The sequence below is a fragment of the Dipteris shenzhenensis genome, chromosome 30 (assembly GCF_047967505.1).
Source record: "Dipteris shenzhenensis isolate YYH24624 ecotype China chromosome 30, Dip_SZ_1.0, whole genome shotgun sequence".
NCBI classification, from domain to species: Eukaryota; Viridiplantae; Streptophyta; class Polypodiopsida; order Gleicheniales; family Dipteridaceae; genus Dipteris; species Dipteris shenzhenensis.
In genome coordinates this window covers 46,740,463-46,759,055 of record NC_141625.1, presented here as the reverse complement: position 1 = coordinate 46,759,055, position 18,593 = coordinate 46,740,463, and the positions used below count along the sequence as shown (strand labels likewise).

The 18,593-nt window shown below is 46.8% G+C and overlaps 1 protein-coding gene across 3 annotated transcripts in view; it reads right to left on the bottom strand.

Annotated features, from left to right (window-relative positions):
• Positions 1–18,593, bottom strand: part of LOC147882226 (mediator of RNA polymerase II transcription subunit 15a-like) — a 114,506-nt gene that overhangs the window by 67,865 nt on the left and 28,048 nt on the right. For all 3 annotated transcript variants that reach the window (XM_087401794.1, XM_087401795.1, XM_087401796.1), the window contains exon 7: positions 13,580–15,073. In XM_087401794.1, coding sequence (XP_087257920.1) covers positions 13,580–15,073 — 1,494 coding nt within the window. The remainder of the gene's footprint in view (positions 1–13,579; positions 15,074–18,593) is intronic.

Sequence of the window (18,593 nt, the reverse complement as noted above, 5' to 3'; positions counted from 1 at the left end):
CCTCGCTAAAGGTTTAAAGAAGGTCTTGCTGTGAATTACACGATCAGATAACCGTTGCGTGTTACATTGGTATCAGAGCTTCGGTCTGTATCCAGCTTGACTACCGCGACTGTACGGTTGTGTTGAGATCCGGAAGGGCACACAATCAAGCGCCATGGAAGGGTTAGGAAAAGATTTTAACCGTGAAGACTTTGAAGAGGAGAAAGACTACCAACAAGATATGCTTCCGCCAAATGCTCAAGAAGTGATGGCGAACCTTCTAAAGCAAAATCGGGTCCTGCTGCAGCAACTCGACGAACATTCATCCCAGCTAGAAGCAAGCAAAAGGCAGCTTGACCAGACAAAACAACGTCTGGAGGAAAAAGAAGCAAAAAAGCCGTTGGAAGAAAGAGGAACCACAGATTTTAAAAAACTACTCTTGTTGATCCGTGAGGAACGCAAAAATGAGGAGGCACTGCAACGCGCAGAGCTCGCCCAGGCAGAGAGGCAACAAAAGCTAGACCGAGAGGCGATGCTTCTCCAACACAAACAGATGTTAGCCGCTATGCAGGCAAGTTTGAGCGCAACAGCCGTCTCCGCCACAGCTTCGCCATTCACAAAGGTAACACCACTCACTCGGTCCACTCCAAATTTTGTTAAGTATGATGGTAAGTGTGACCATTCAGTACTTTAACAGTTTATTCATCAGTTTATAGCTCATTTTCCGTTAGCACAGATTACATGTGAGGTGGTGACTTGGTGGCAGCATTGGGCTAGTAAGCATACTGACCCAAACACGTTTAAGACGAATTTCGTTTAGGCAACATTTGTGGCCGACCTCAAAGCCCGTTTTCTCCCACCCCAATATATGCTTAACCTGGAGGATGAGTTCGCTCCTCTCTCCCAGAATGGTTTGCATGTGTTGACATACAGTAATAAGGTCATCACACTGGCGCAACAGTTGGGCGTGACGGAGAGCGCCAGATTGCTTCAATTCATTCGAGGTTTGGACACGAACATACGTTTTACCATTCGGAACTTTGACCCGCCGGATTACGAGCGGGTGCTCACTCTCGCACAGAATCAGGAGATGATGCTGAACGAGGGAAAGCCCAAGCAGGTCCAGAAAGATTCCAAAGCCCCACAACAGTCAAACAACACAACGGGTAAGGATCAGAAGAAGGACAACCAGTTCCAAAAGAAAGACGGCCAGGCTTATGGTCAAAAGAAGGAGTCCAAGCCAAAGATGACTCCGGATGAGAAGGCTAAAGCGAGTATTACGGGAGGCTATCTACAGCCCGACGAGCAGAAACCGTATCACCAAGAACATCGCTACTTTCATTGCCACCACATCGTTGGGCATGGCATGAAGCATTGTCCGAAGTGGCTTGCTGAAAAGGCTGTGAAAGCACCTACTTCATCCGTCGCTAATGTATTGGCTCTTCCAACCTCGCCTCCATCCTCAGCTACGAATGCCGTCTTCCCTGCTTTGAATGCCGTTACCACGGTGGTTTTTCAAGGTAAGAAGGAGGACGACTTCTCAAATCAAAAGAAGGCGCTCATTCGAGCGTACGGCACATCTAATGGGCATCAGTTTGTTGTCATGTTCAATATGGGGAGTTCAGAAGATGCCATCTCCCCTCAGCTTGCCAAGACAGTGGGGTGCACCTTGGTGCCTCAACGAGCTTGCAGTGGACGGGTTCACGCCCGGCTTGCGCATACATATCACGCATAAGGCCATCCAGTTCACTTTTTCAGTTCAAAAGGCCATCTTTACACGGGATTTTATATTGACTCATTTGATGGGGTGCGACATGATTCTCGGGATTCAGTGGTTCCGTGAGCATGTTCCGATGCCTGATTGGCGGCAGGACACCTTCACGATTGTGGAAGGTTTACCTGAGCCCGCCGTGATACGTAGTGATCGAAGCATACCAGGGATTCCATTAATCTCTCATATTCAAGCAAGTCGCGCTGCTCGAAGGGTGCCATGTATGCACTTGTCTATGTCCAATGCCAGATCACTGCAGTTCAATCCGCTCCTCCGATGGGGCAAGCAATGGTGGATCTACTCCAAGAGTTTAAAGACATCATGCTCCGGGACGATCTGCCACCCCAGCTACCTCCCAACCGACCGGAAGACCATCGCATCGATCTACTTTCGGACTCGACACCTCCAAGTAAGTTTCCTTATCGACTTTCAAAGTCTATGGAGGGGGAGTTAGAGCAGCAATTGTCTCAATTACTGCGTGCAAGGTTTATTAGACCTTCTTCGCCTTTTACTGCACCCATTCTATTTGTAACAAAGAAGGATAAGTGTCACGATCTGTGACGTATTCCTTTCTCTATTTCTAGACTTATGGATGGTTTGATGAATGGACACTTGTGGAAGGGTATGCCCTTTCGACAGGACACTTCCTAATGAGGCACAACCCTTCACAAGAGACATTTCTATTGTGATGTACCCTCTCATCAAGGGTCACACCCTTCACAAGGGGTACACACCTCTTCATGCACATACCCTTTGGAGTACACACCTTTTCATGTGTGACTCTTCACTCTCTATATAAGAGAGGCCCAATTGTATGGATGACACACAACATCTACCCTACAGACATTCAAGCAATACAATTATTCCTTGTTCTCTGCTATCTCAGTCTCCTTTCTGTTCCTTAGCACATTTCTAAATATAATAAATCTAGGATTTCTTACAGTGGTATCAGAGCAAAATTCGCTCCTGCCTGTAGGAAATGCCCCCCACCTTCTAGCGCCGATCTGATACATCTTTTCCGCTAGAAGGATATCCGTGCACATTGTGCATGGAAGATATGGAGAGGATGAGCGTAAAAATTTTTAGCGCCAACCCTGCCTAAAGTCATCTATGGCCTCTCCATCTCCCACACATTACGAGTTGATGTGAATGGACACGACAAAAATCGTGTCTTTTTTTCCGTACGTACGGATCTCCACGCAGGTTCGCAGCCATTTGCCTCGCCATATCGCAGCCCCCTGCGCAGTCATTTGCCTCGCCAGCACGCAGCCCCCCTGCGCAGTCATTTGCCTCGCCAGCACGCAGCCTACCTGCGCAGCCCTAGCCTCGCCAGCACGCAGCCTACCTGCGCAGCCCTAGCCTCGCCATTTCGCTCAGCGCAGCCCCTTATTCGCTGACCTGTCTGGCCTCACCATTGCACTGCCAACCCACGCAGGGTCTGCCGCCTTTAGGCCTCGCCATCTTGCTGCCAGCCCACACCACTTGCTGCAGTCTTCACGCAGAATCATGCTGCCAGCCATCTGCCTTCTACGCTGCCAGCCTTTGCCTCTGTCGCTGCCAGGTTCTGTCCCTTTACAGCCCCGCTGGTATTGCCTCGCCTGCTCCTTTCCAGCCTGCAACGGGAGCACAGCATCAGCCAGCCCTTCGGTCGAAAAACAGCCTGCAAACAGATTTTTTCGCCATGACAGCAGCAGCCTGGTGCGCCAGTCCTTATTGCGATCCAGAATCGGGTACCTGCAGCCAGTTGCGCCATTGATAGCCTGCTCTCCTTGCCAGGTGGAGTCTTTGCAGTCTGCTTTTAAGGATTCTCTTGTCATTATCAAATTACAGCAAATGAAAGAATCTCCCTTAAAGCATGGAAACCCCTGGTAATTCACCCGGCATTTCAAGGACACCTCAGGCATCATCTACCACACAATATCGTGTTCAGATTACACAACCAGCCCATTTCGGAGCTTTTGCATTTTGGGTTTTCTGTGTCACGTGCCCTCCTAGTGATTTGGACCACATCCTCTACCTTCTGCGTGAGGCACCTCAGTTACATTACTTCCTCAGCACAGTACAGGTTGTGTTCCACGAGACACGAAGATACCCAGAACCCGATATTCCTCAAGAGTTTGCTGTCCGTCTTTGGAGAGAATTTTACCCCTCACCTTCGGCGTCTCCAGGGTACTCTCCACCTCCTTCAGCTCCCAGATATCCTCCTCTACAGGTTGTACCTTCTCCAAGACGGTATTCACTCTCCGAAGGCACTCCTTCTCCTGGATATCCTCCACTTCCGACAGCAGCTCCTAATCCCTTCTCAGATCTGTGGACTCTGCAACCTACTCCTGTCCTCTCACGAGCAGTAACACCACTTTCGGCATCACCAGTGTTACCTCAGACAAGACCTCCTTTACCAGATTTCCACAGGTGGTTCCATCCTGCCTCGCCTGCCCCCTCCAACATGAGCAACCTCAGGGAGCAGCCCAAATCTTCTTCCAGGAATGGTACAAACTAGAGCGCAAGTTCGCGCTTTTCTCACAGGGATCTCCGATATGTCGCAACGCTCGCGTGAAGCCTCTCCAGAGATCAAAGACCCAAGTCCAAAAAAGACCCCTGAAGTCAACGTACAAGGCGAATCACTATTGCAACTTCAAATTTCCCAGCTTCAGGACAGCATCTCCGACTTGGTCCAGAAAGTCCAACAACTTCAAGATTCTCGCAGTACCACCCATACAGAGGATGACGTGACACAACCAGACGACTATGCGGATTCATTCCCACCAGAGGTAGAAAACACTGAACTACGTGCCCTCTACCGTTTACTTCAAGCTTCCAAAACTAAAAGACTTGACATCAAACTTCCGGAAGCCTACACTGGTCAACGCAATCGCCGAACAGTTGACCAATGGCTCGCAAAAATGCGCATGTATTTTGATACTGTTGACCTCACTGAAGGCAAAAAGATCGCCTTGGCGGCCTCCCTCCTCAAGGATACAGCTTTTCTATGGTGGCAAAGACGCTTAAAGGACGGCAAAAGTGTGCTAACATGGGAACGTTTTGAACACGTGCTCCGTAAGCAGTTCATACCTGCCAATGCGGACTTCCAAGCACGTTCAAAACTCTGACAGTTGGAGCAAACGGGCTCCATGTCTTCCTACATCTCTCAGTTCACCACATTGGTGCTGGAGATTGATGGTTTAACTGAGGATGATCGCCTTCATGCTTTCATCTCAGGCCTAAATCCCTCGTTACGCATTGATGTCCTTAAAGCAAACATCACCACCACAGATGGCGCTATTGCTTATGCAGAGCGCATTACAGATTTCCAAAATACAGGGAAGCAGAGTGCTAATCGCACACAGTACTCTCCTATGGCCAAAGGTGCTCGCCCTCAAGATAACACCAGGTTTCGAAAAAACTTCGGTAATCAAGGTCAGCGACAGTCTCAAGATCCCCAGAAGCCTCAGAAATCATATGCTGGATTCCAACAGAAGCACTCCTCCAAGGATCGTGTCTCTTCTTTTTCACAAAGTCATTACCGACATCCCCAACATAAAGGTGCGGCCACTGACAAGAAGAACAGCTCCAGCACAAAAGGACTTTGTACCATCTGTACACGGGACCATAGATGGTTCGATTGTCCCAAGCGACCAAAGCAAAATTCCAATATGGAACCTAGCACTTCCCAGAGAGAAGATGCTACCTCAGCACAAGAAAAGAAAGGCAAAGCTGTTCGATTGGCGAATACCATCCACCTGAGCCTTGCCAGCAACCCCAAACCTTCCCTGGCCACTCAAGTACTTTGTGTTCTCATCGACAGTGGCTGTTCTCATAACTTCCTAGCTAGTTCGATGGTCAACAAGCTTTGGTTGACCACCAGTCCTAGTCTCATGGACTATCAGATTGAACTCGCAAATGGAACGACTTTCTTGTGCAACACCACGATCAAAAACATGTCTTTTCGTATCCAACATTATACGGACAAGTTGAACTTCGACATCATGCCTCTTTCTCGGTACGATGTCATACTCGGACAACAGTGGCTCTACGACTATGATCCATCAATCAGTTTTCGCAGCCATACTATCCAGTTTGTCCACCAGGGAAAACTTATTGAGCTAACTGGTTCTAGGGACTCTCCTTCAACCCCAGTTGCCTCTGCCCTACAAGTAAAGAAGTGGGTTCGTAAACGCCAAGTAAAGACTTCACTTCTGTTGGTTACGGCAGTAGAGGAGACACCAACAAAGGATCCTCCTGAATACCTCAACCAACCTTTTTTCCAGCCTTACCTAGATATTTTTCCACAGGAATTGCCAAAGCAGTTACCACCTCGACGACCAGTGGATCACCCAATTGAACTTATTCCCGGCAGTAATCCACCGTCGAAACCCCCTTATCGGATTTCTTACACTCAAAATGAAGAAATCCAAAGACAGGTCACCGAACTACTCGACAAAGGTCACATTTGGCCCATTCGCAGCCCTTTCGGATCTCCTGTACTACTTGTGGAAAAAAAGAATAAGTCAATGCGCCTCTGCATCGACTACCGAGCCCTCAACAAGCTCACTATCAAAAACAAGTATCCATTGCCTCGCATTGATGACCTCTTCGATCAACTTCTATATGCAACACAATTCTCAAAGATTGATCTTCGTTCAGGTTATCATCAAATATGCATACGAGAAGGCGATGAGTACAAGACTGCTTTTCGAACAAAGTATGGACACTATGAATGTTTGGTCATGGCCTTTGGGTTAAACAATGCCCCGGCCACATTCATGACACTCGTTAACGACATCTTCAGGCCTTTCCTCGATAAGTTCGTCATCGTTTACCTCGATGACATCCTCGTTTTCAGCAAATCCCTACATGAGCACAAACAACATTTTCACCAAGTTTTTGAAGTTCTCCGTGCAAATTCTCTCTACATCAACATTGAGAAGAGTGAGTTCTTCAAAACCCAACTCGAATATTTGGGACATGTTATTTCAGCTCAAGGCATCTCTGTGGATCCCAAGAAGGTCGAGGTAATCCGAAACTGGCCTACTCCTAAGAATGTTCATGATGTCCGCTCTTTTCTCGGATTGGCAAACTTCTACCATACAAAGGTCTATCAGTTTTCCGAAATCGCAGCTCCTATGTCCGAATTATTGAAAAGCACAGCAGTTTTTCAGTGGCTTCCCGAAACAGAGTATAGTTTCCAACAACTCAAGCAAGCACTCACTACCACACCTGTTATGGCTATTGCTGACCCAAACCTTCCATTTGAGGTCATGACCGACGCTTCCGACATTGCTACAGGAGCAGTCTTGATGGAAGAAGGCAGAGTTATTGCTTTTGACAGCCATAAACATTCTGATATCCAAACCCGATACCCAGTTTATGATAAGGAGTTTCTTGCCGTTGTACATGCTAATCGCTCTTGGAAACATTATCTCATGGGAGCCGACTCTGTGGTCAAGACAGACCATCTCTCTCTAAAGTATATCTTTACTCAACCAGTCATGAACGCTCGAGATCTGGACGACTCCAACGCTACTTGGCAATCTGATGAAGACTTACAGCAGTACCCTGACATTTTACAGCCGTATTTTCAAAATTTACAGTGATATTTTCTACATCAGTTCATTATCTCCACCAGGGTCTTATTTTGAGTGGGAGGGGATGTCACGATCTGTGACGTATTCCTTTCTCTATTTCTAGACTTATGGATGGTTTGATGAATGGACACTTGTGGAAGGGTATGCCCTTTCGACGAGACACTTGCCCTTTCGACGGGACACTTCCTAATGAGGCACAACCCTTCACAAGAGACATTCTATGAAGAGACATTTCTATTGTAATGTACCCTCTCATCAAGGGTCACACCCTTCACAAGGGGTACACACCTCTTCATGCACATACCCTTTGGAGTACACACCTTTTCATGTGTGACTCTTCACTCTCTATATAAGAGAGGCCCAATCGTATGGATGACACACAACATCTACCCTACAGACATTCAAGCAATACAATAATTCCTTGTTCTCTGCTATCTCAGTCTCCTTTCTGTTCCTTAGCACATTTCTAAATATAATAAATCTAGGATTTCTTATAATAAGTCCGCACGACTATGTGTCGACTACAGAGCACTCAACAAGCTTACGGTAAGCAATAAGTTTCCTATGCCCCGCATCGAGTACATCTCTAAAAGACTCGATGGTGCAAGATTTTTTTCAAAGATTGACCTCAAGAGTGGCTACCATCAAGTCCGGATTTTTGAAGCTGACATCCCAAAGACAGCTTTCTGAACTAAGCGAGCTCATTACGAGTTCGTCGTCATGCCCTTTGGTCTGACAAATGCACCACCAACATTCAACAAGATGATGTCCCGCGTAGTCGCAGAGTATGTTGGGAAGTGCCTGTTCCTCTTTCTCGATGATATCCTTATCTTTTCCGCGACAGCCAAGCAGCATATTAAGGATGTGCAATGTGCCCTACAGTTATTACGTGATAACCAGCTATATCTCAACGCAAAGAAAAGTGAATTCGGATTGCTGGAAATTCAGTATTTGGGCTACATCATTAGTGCTCAAGGGATTCGATTGGACCCTGAGAAGATCCAAGCTATCACAAGTTGGGCTGTCCCCACCACGGCCTAGGAGATCCGATCCTTTGTGGGTTTGTATCAAGCATATAGCTCGCACATGAAGGGTTTCTCAACATATGCAGTCCCTCTTACAAATTTACTCAAAGGGGTAAAGACACGCAAAAAAAAAGTTCAAGTCACAGGCAAAGCTTTGCAGGCCTTCCACGACTTGCAACGGTTGGCCACGACAGCACCAGTTATGAAGATCGCCTCTTGGGATGATCCATTTCTGGTAATCACAGACGCTAGCAATGTCGCCATAGGGGTAGTTTTACAGCAAGAAGATAGACCCGTGGCATACTACAACAGAAAGCTTAACGATCTATTCAATATATGATAGAGAGCTCCTCGGTGTCATCCAGGCATTAAAACATTGGAAGCCTTTCCTATACGGATAAACTTTCACGCTGAAGACAGAGCACCAAGCCCTTAAGTGGCTTCAGACAATGCCTAGTACGCAATGGAGTGATCGGCAGCAGCGGTGGAGTCACATATTCCAGCAGTTTGGGAGAATGATCGAGTACGTTCCCGGAAAAAACAACCCTGTTGCAAACGCTCTCAGTCGGAAAGGTTCCATCCAGACCATTGAGCAGGCCACTGTGCTCGAAATCAAAGGAAAGGATCTTGATAGCATGAAGACACAGTACGCGGAGTCAACAGAGTTTGGCACGCAGTTCCAGTTAGCCACGACGCTTGCTCCAGGCCATTACTCATTAGAGGACGGTTAGCTTTTCTATAAGAAAAGGTTATGTGTACTCAAAGACAAACGACAGTTGCTTCTTCATGATGCCCATGACGCCCTTACCGGTGGTCACAAAGGTATCAACGGGACTTTGGAGAAGTTAGAGCACTATTTCTAAAGATACGGAAGGACATATACGGCTATGTGTAGAATTGTCAAATATGCCAAAAGGTCAAGGCTTCCCACAAGAAAGCGGTAGGCTTACTTATGCCATTGCCAATCCTCGACGGTCCTTTCCAAGACATAGGTATGGATTTCGTGGGGCCACTTCCAGCATCCGCAGGTACGCGTAATACTCAATGTCTTACTATTGTTTGTCGCTTTAGTAAATATTGTATGCTCATTCCCTGCAAACAAACGGCCAGCGCTGAAGATGTAGCTCGTTTGTTTATCAAGTATTGGTATCCCGTTGGAGAGTTGCCAAAGACCATCACATCCGACAGAGACTCCAAGTTTACGTCTAACTTTTGGCGCGCCTTGTTTGATAATTTTGATACTAAGCTTCAGATGTCCAGCGCTTTCCATCTGCAATCGAACAGCAAGACGAAAAAGTATAATGGTATGGCATTTGATATTTTGAAAGCATATTGTCATGATGCTCAGGGAAAGTGGGAGCAGTTTCTTCCGCTTGTGCAGGCCATTCTGAACGATACCTATTCTTCGAGTATTAGTCGCACATCTTATGAAGCGGCATTTAGACGGCGATTTACCTCACTCCTCACCCAGATGGTGTCTCCATCTCTTGAAGCCAACAAAACCACCGAATCCATGGCAGAGATTACGGAGTCCGTGAAAAGCCGCATCGCCAAAGCTCAAGCATCGTATACACGCCAAGCTAATAAATCCATACGAGATGTCCAGTATAAAGAGGGTCAATGGGTGTATTTACGCATTATCAAGCAACGATTGAAGCAGATGGGCAAGCGATGCCCTAAGCTGTCCTTCAGGAGCTTCGGACCATTCCTTATTATTCAAAAGATCAACGATGTCTCAATGAAGTTACGTCTATCAGACAGCTGGACTATGCACAATGTGTTCCATGTAGCTTGGTTGAAGCCATATTTTGGACCTCCTCTTTCAGAGATTTTCGACGAGCAACAACCTGAAGTTCTTGATGAAGTCGAAGTTTTGCAACCAGAACAGATCCTTCTTCATAAATTCAAGCATGATGCTGTTGCATGGGTCACGACGTAGGATCCGGCAGTGTGGTTGGACGAAGATTTTTTCCAGGAGTTTCCCCAGATATTGGTGGACTACTTGGAAGCAATAAACCTACCGCCACGTTAGGCTGGTTGTAGGCCAACCAATCTGTAAAACAAACCGACTCAGTTGGCTGTTTACAGACTGGGTTGGCTCAGTCCAGCCCTATAAAAGGGCCCCTTGGCTGCCCTGTTTTCTCATTCAGTTTGCTCCTGCCTTCAGTTCTCCTACAGCTCCACTTCAGCCTCCTATGCAGCCCCTGAGATCCTCAGATCTGGCCCTGCTCTAGCCTCAGTCCCTTGGCCATCAGTTCAGCCTGATCTGAAGGTGACCACGCAGCACAACAGTCAGAGGTTTGGACCAGCAAACGGAGAGAGGTTTGGACACTGTTTCCTCAGCTTTCTCAGCTCTCTTTTACAGTTTACACAGCTCACTCTCAGCTCTATATTCCAGTCATCTCTCAATTCTCTCATAGGATCTATCACTCTCTCACTCACGCAGTAACCTTGCATTCCAGTAGACAGCACAAGCCTCTTCCTTGCCTTGCAGAAGCGTCCTACATCGTCAGTGTGGACAGCATCAAGGTCTCGGTAATGGTCAGCGTTGCCTCTCAGGTCTTTGGGTCTGCTATACGTGTGCACAGTGAGCTCTTCAAAAGCGTGTTCCGTGCTCTCTTGAAGAGTGTTCTTTGTATTTCTCAATTCTTCAAGTAGAAGCAAATTCTCCCCTGATTGGGGGAGGGGACCCTCAGTGGGTACAGGGACCCAATTGGTTGTCGACTCTACTCTCTCTCTACCCTCATCACCTTTCTCTCTCTATGGTAAACAACGCTCGTTCCTCGCTAAAGGTTTAAAGAAGGTCTTGCTGTGAATTACACGATCAGATAACCGTTGCATGTTACAGAGGGCAATTGAGGTTTAGTCAGGTGTGTACAGAGTTCTTATCTACAGACGGTGGTGTTTGCTTTTCAATTTTGTTGTGTGGTATAGCAACAGAGATGTCGACTCTTCCTTCCTCCTCCTCCAGTCAAGTTCCTTCTTTCACCATCCCTAACTTTGGAGAGTCCAGGAAAATGGATGGGACCAACTATCCTATCCGGAGTCATTTAGTGGCTCAAAAACTGTGGACGCTGACAATGGGAGTGGAGGCAAAACCGAAGAATGTGATGGACAAACAAGGGATGATACTTATACCGATAGATAGAGATGAACTCAAAACGTGGGAGGATAGAGATGCCCATGCCCTAGCCTTGATCATAGGGACTACGACAGACTCGGTGATTCCTCACATCCAAATGACTGACACGTCAACAGTAGAGGTGTGGGCCATTCTGAAGGATCTGTGTGAGACACATAATACATCCAAATCTTGACTCTTCCGCATCAATTCTACAACATGGATATGGATGATGGAGATTCAGTTCACCATCACTTGACGAAAGTCAAGGTGGTGAGGGATCAGCTAGCATCGGTTGGTCACAAGGTAGACTCAAGCTAGTTGGCCTTCATGGTACTTGGGATGCTACCACAAAGTTTCAATAGCTTTGTTACGACTGTGATAGCAAGATAAAGGACCAAACCTCTAACTTTTGAGAAGTTCGGTATTGCTACAGCAGGAGGCTCAGGAGAAGCTCTATAACAAAGACAACAATGACAAGGTGTTGTTGGCAAAGGACAGGGCAAGCCTAGCGGTGGCAAGCCCAAGAAGGATTATTATGGGGATGAAGAGGACACTTCTAGTAAGAAGAGGAAGCAGAAGAAGAAGTGCTTCTATTGTGATGAGCCAGGCCACTTTGCGAAGGATTAGAAGGCGGATCAAAAGAGCAAGAAGAAGGAGTCTGACTCAGATTCGGATGGTGAGACAAAAATTAAAGCTAATGTGGTAATCGAAGCTCCATGTGTTACTGAGGTCAAATACGCAGACCTAGAAGTCATAGTGAAGATGTCTGATATTGAGATGTAGGCTGAAGGGGAGTCAGAGACCTTTGTGAAGAGGAAGGACAGCAAGGAGTGCTCAGACTCTTCCAGGTGCATAGCTGTTGACACTAACATGAGGGTGGATTCCATGGAGTGCCCTAGAGTTTCAAGTTCAGATGAATGCTGTTATTCAGAAAGGGGAATTAGAGGATTACACAGGTCATTGGGACGTGCCTCCCTGATGTGCATGGTTTGCTTTCAGAGCAAGCACATAGGCGGGATGTTCTAGTCCGTACTTGATGTCATTGATTTGAGCCTTTATAACATGCTGTGGAGAGAACTTGCTCTATAGTGTCTCAGGAAATGCGAGATTGGACGGAATGTGCCTTCTTCAAAGGCAAAAGGGGAAATGTGGGTGCTTCTTCAAATCTCGGGCAGTACTTTCTTGAGAACTTAGTGAGTTCGTGGTCCAAGATATCTGGAGATATTCTTGGGATTTCATTTCTCGAGACGGTTCTTTTGTTGCAGACCTTGCCAGAGGGAGAACGGGTTGAAACAGACCCTGAGAGCAAAGTGCCTGGAAGACTCCAGGTTGTTCACCCATTATGAGGGGGATAGCTAGAAGATGGTGGCATTTGGATTGTTCGAGTTCGAAGGCACGAACGTGACTGAAGGTGCTGGTGCTATCTGGTTGGATGGATCTGTGTACTAGGATGGTTTGCTTGTGCAGGACCAGACCTGGAGGAGCAAGAGCCACGGCAGGCACACAGCCCCAAAAGGGTTGCCCACAGTCCCATAAATAAGAGCTGGTTGGGTCAATTGGGGGGGAGCAAAGTCGGCCAGCAGGCCTGCTGGTCAGCAGACTTTGAGGAGGCATCTGCCCCAATATAAGGGCCCCTTTGGGGCCTCATATATTCTTTTGGTGGATTCGATATCTGGCTTGGTTCATTGTCTATTTGCTAGTCTGCACAACACATCTATGTGAAGCACATTAAGTAAACAAGTTTGTGATTCCACCCACATACTATGTGAGCTCCTGGGTTATTCTATCAGTCTTCCACTGTGCGTACCCTTTGTTGGTCGATTTCTAACAATAAGAGGGTACTTTTGCAAGTACATACGATGGGCTTGCACCTAGCGCCATACACTCAGCTAGAGGTTCAGCCATGATCTATGTATGATCTCAAGAGTCCTTTAAAATTAATAAACCATGAAAAACTTTCATTCATTTGGTTACCTCATACTCTGTTTCGCCCCTTTCAGAACCAGATGATATTAAGCTCTCACACACACAAAAGAACCATCATATCACATCTGCAATTTCAGAAGATCCAAAAGAAATAAGCAGAAAACCAAACCACGTTGACAAGCCGTTCCAATGGAGGTTCACTCTGAGTCCTCTCGTATTGAAAAATGCCGTGTGGAAAAGTCTGAGAACGGTCTGGAATACTCATTTGTGGACTTGGGGCGTACTCATTCAGAAATGGTGAAACTGGAAAGCCTGGTGTACCAATAGCAGCCGACTGTCCATTGCTTGGGGTAGCTGCAGCCGAGTAAAGCACTTGACCGCTTCCTGCAGTAGTTATCACAGAAATGGCAGGTGTCGGTTGTTTTAGGTCAGTATCATCCAGCATTGGGGAAGCAGCTGGAACCAGAGAAGGGGAAGGAGTCATGAAAGGAGGTGTGGGAGCTTGCAAGGGAGTTCCAATTTTAGGGATTTGAAGAGTAGGTGTGCCGAGGTTTTGTAAATCACTCTGAGGTGGCATTTGTGGCGGTGAAGAGATTTGTGGTGAGGATACAACTGGTGCAGATGCAGTCTTCTGCTGCTGCTGCAGCTGTTGTAACATTGTTCGTTGATTGATCTGTTGCTGTTGCTGATGAAGCAACACATGCTTCATGACTGCAGCTTGTTTGGCCCCTTTACTCTCATTCATTGTCTCAGGGATTGGCTGTAGGTGTTGATTTTGTTGTACCAGCATAAGCTGACCAGTCTGCAGCTGCTTTTGCTGCTGATGCTGTTGTGTCTGTTGTTGTTGCTGCTGCTGCTGCTGCTGCTGCTGCTGCTGCTGCTGCTGCTGCTGCTGCTGCTGCTGCTGCTGCTGTTGCTGTTGCTGTTGCTGTTGCTGTTGCTGAAGTTGCTGCAAATGTTGCTTAATCTGTTCTTGACCTTTCAGCATACGCTGTTGGAGCAGTTGCTGTTGTTCTTGTTGTAGTGCTTGTTGCTGCTGCTGCAGTACTTGCTGCTGCTGATGTAGTACTTGTTGTTGCTGCTGTTGCAGTACTTGCTGCTGTGGTTGTTGCTGCATCGCATGGGTATGTGGCTGCAAAATCATGCCATTTTGTGGAAAAGATATGACATTGTTTTGATTCAACCTATGTGCACTACCACCCTGCTGCAGACCACTGAGTGTAGATGATTGACCTGAGCTAGTAACATTCTGCTGCAGAGCAGCTACAGTAGGTTGCAAAATGGGCAAGGCATTATTTGAGGAACTATTCGATTGCAAACCTGCTGTAGTCAGAACTGATGCACTTATTTGAGGTGTTTGCTGCACAGCCTTATCCTGTTGTAGGTTCTGAGATGACTGCTGTACCTGTTGCTGAATTGCCTGAACTTCACCAAGACTTGATGATGCAGATAATGCTTGCTGATGTATTTGTTGCAGTTGTGGAGTCTGTTTGCGACGCTTAAAAGTCTCCATAATGCTCACAATTTGCTTCTCAAATGCTTCTACCTTATCTTGTTTAAACTCCTTGGGAAGGCTTCCCTTAGGAGCTACTAAATAGGGGATCATACGATGCAAAACACTCTTGTAGTGAGACAGCTTCGAAAGTTGTTCTGCTGGCATAGGCTGCCAAAAAACAAACAACAAATCAGGGGGCAGTTTTCCATACTTCTGCATCCCAACCTGAGAATGACATTTGATGACAATGACAAATGAATCAAACAGTAAAGGAAAACAAGCAGAAAATCCTGTCTTTTGGGGTGGAGATGGATTGCGGTCCAAGAGATTCTAAGGGACGCATGACGAAGTCTATTGGAAACTTTACAAGTTACAACTGAAGTGCAATCCCCTCATCAGATTTTCATAACTCTCCAACATTTCTGGTAGCCTTTATGATATAAGAACTAGAATTGCAACTAACAATCACACCAAGCTTCAAGATTTATTTTACTTTTGCCCCAGAGAAAAGAACATTCTATTAAGCATTAAGAAAACAATAAAAAGACTTGGCTACTCATCACGCGTTGAAAAAAACCAGCTGTCCTACAGCTTTACAGGGGCCCAGCTCACGGCCTAGGGTACCCTCAACACAGATCCAAAAGCCAGTGTAGTACACAACTGATGGATTCCTAGATCAATAAATTTGTAGAAAATGGCTGCAGGCCAAGCATTGCAGAAGTGCTCCAGCATCTTCACTGTCTCCCGATCCCAAATGGCACCCAAGGTACGGATAATATCAAAGCCACATGTTAATGAGGGTCGTCGCTGAACGAGCCTGCTGCCCCCATCAATAGGTTGCAACACACAACCCAATCTTCCAAGCAGAGATGCTGGCAATTGTCTCCCAAATGACATCATTCGGCAAGAACTTAGGTTGCTACTAGGAGTGACGTGCCAAATCCTGAATCTCTTGGCTCAACCCTCCAATCACAGCAAATCCCGAATCTCTTGGCTCAATATGATCATACCCTCCAATATTCGTGACTCTTGACACAAAATCCATGGCAATATGCCCCATCAACAGGGAGAGGTTTAAGTAAGCCTAGTACATCACCCAAATCATTTTTTATCTTCTGACACACCACACATTCCAATCTTCTGCCAACATTCCCAATCTTTGGGACCTTGACACCAACTCCATGGTGACATGCTCCCATCTCTCAGAAAGAATAGGGAGAAGTTTAAGTAAGCCTAGTACATTACCCAAATCACTCTTTATCTTCTGACACACTAGACATTGGTACTGATTCCTATCTTATGCAAGATCAATGGAAATACATTACATTGTCTATGGTTCCTGTAATACCCTATGGCCTGCATTGGGAGTAGGTGTAGGTCACCCGTAATAAGCTGTCACAAATTTCCTTCAACCACAAAAGCTCTTACACCTAATAACAAGCCACTACAACGTTCTTCGTGAACGAGCTCTATTTTGGGTATATACACCGCTAATCAACAGCTGAATCGGCCAAACACACGGAAACCAAGCAACTGCATTCAAGCAAGTCTCCCATCCCATGAACTCGCAAGAATAATAATTTCTTCAACAACAGCGTCGAAGCAAATCACTAACTATTTCATGAACAGTTTCTTTAATACCTGGTGGCGCTCGTGTAAAGCAACCCTTACCACAAGCCAGAGCTATCTATCTTTGATACCAGTGTTAGGTTCCCTGTAAAACTCTCACCCCTGAACAACATAGGAGATTACCAGCAAGCCACAATGGATCAAACGAGCGTCACCGTATTAGAATCTCCTAGGTGCACCCACTGCCACCCCTACGCCCAATGGTCCCTCAACATTTTGGATACCAGTCTAATTAGGACACTAACGCCACTTGGGACGTAGGACTAGTCCTAACTGTCCTAACTAGGCACTTAAGCCTTACTCCTATCTTCCTAACCTAAGGCATTCCCCCTGTGGATAATATTACATCATAGGACCATTTATGTAACAATACTCCTAACATTTGATGCATCAGGTCACAATTTGACAAAAAAAAACACTCAAGTGATTGTGCCACATGCAAGATAAGGTAAGCTCAACTTCGTGTTGTCACGTGTAAGATAAGCTGTGCTCAATACTCGAGTTAAATCAGGTTCATACTCAAGTGTTTGTCCCTAGTTTTCATAGTTGCTGTCACCAGCCTCTGTTGGATCTTTCCCTTCTCCTAGAGCTTCTAGGCTGCGTCATGTGGATTTTGCCCATTCGTATCAGCTCTCAGCTCATGCAGCTCTCGTGTGTCAGAGCTTTTGGTTGCTGAGCTTGTAATTTTTTGGGGATACAATCCTGGACCTATTGTTGGTCTCTTACAGATATTTAAGGATCATCCAAGCCCTGTTCGCCGTCATGTGGCAGCCTCTTCATCCCTTGTCCTTCTGCTTCCCCTCTGCCTTGTTATGGGGGGGGGGGGGGGGGGGGGGGGGGAGCAGAAGGACAAGGGATGAAGAGGCTGCCGCATGGGCAGGGCAGATATGTCATGGAAGGGACAGCCATGGCCTGACAAAGGGAAGGGTTGGAGCAATTATGGTGCCACTGGTGGAGGGGCATGGAGAGCCCAAATATGGGCATAGTACTGGGCCAAAGGCCATCCAAAATGAGCTGGGCATTTCATAGGCCCTGAACTAGCTAGTTTGAAGACCTCATAGAAGAGGCAAACAGCAGGATTGAGTAAAAGTTTGGGAAACTGTACTTAATCTCAGATCTAGCACTAGTAGAAAGAAAGAAAGAAAGAAATTTTATTAGAGTCTTCGGAAGACCGATGGATCTATGAGACTGAAAGAAAACCTGATACAAATCACAGAAAGGGTGGAGCTACTGAAACGAGCATCATCACCCGTGCTGAACCCTAAGTCTGATCATACATAATCAAATACATCTGGATGTAACAATGAAAAGAAAAGGACTAGAGCGGAGCGGAATCCTCCGTATGTCATGTCACCCTGGCTGATGCATAGCCGATGATGGGACGCTAGCGCCCGTCAAGAGGTGCTATGCATCTCGGTCTCCTTGACGAGGCTCGACATAAGACCAGAGCCACTGTGACTCCCGTGGGACGTATACCGGGTCTAAACAATGACTGGAGGTCCCCCAGAGTGATCTGTGTGTCCCCTCGATGTCTCGTGTGTCGTGCTGCCATCGTCAGGTCGGGGTCTCTATCACGTCTGCGGCTAGAGACTGGACGCTCAATGTCACTCGATGGGAAGAACTCTGTGATCCTGCTCTGAGAGGTGTCTGATGATGTGGCCAAGCCCCGTCGCCTGAGTTAGTACTCTCTCTATCGGACCCCCTCGTGAATGAAGGCCGTGAGGCATCTTTGATCTGGGTAGGCGAGGAATCTGGAAAGGAGCCCGGAGCCGTCTCTGAAGAGGCAATGGTAGCGACCTCGGATCTCAGAGTACACTGTGCACCTGAAAATAAAATGCTCCTCCGACTCAACCTCCTGACAGTCGCACAATATGCATAAGCGATGCTCCCTAGGAATCCCCTCTGCTCTGCCGCTCTCTATGCAGAGGCGGTGTGATGATACCCAAAACTGTCCGATGGAGTGAGGCATATGAAGCTCAGTGTACCCCAGTGGTGTGATAAATCCCTCCTCCGAAATACGAAGACAGTAATCTCTGTAGAAACTCAGCTTCACTGGAAG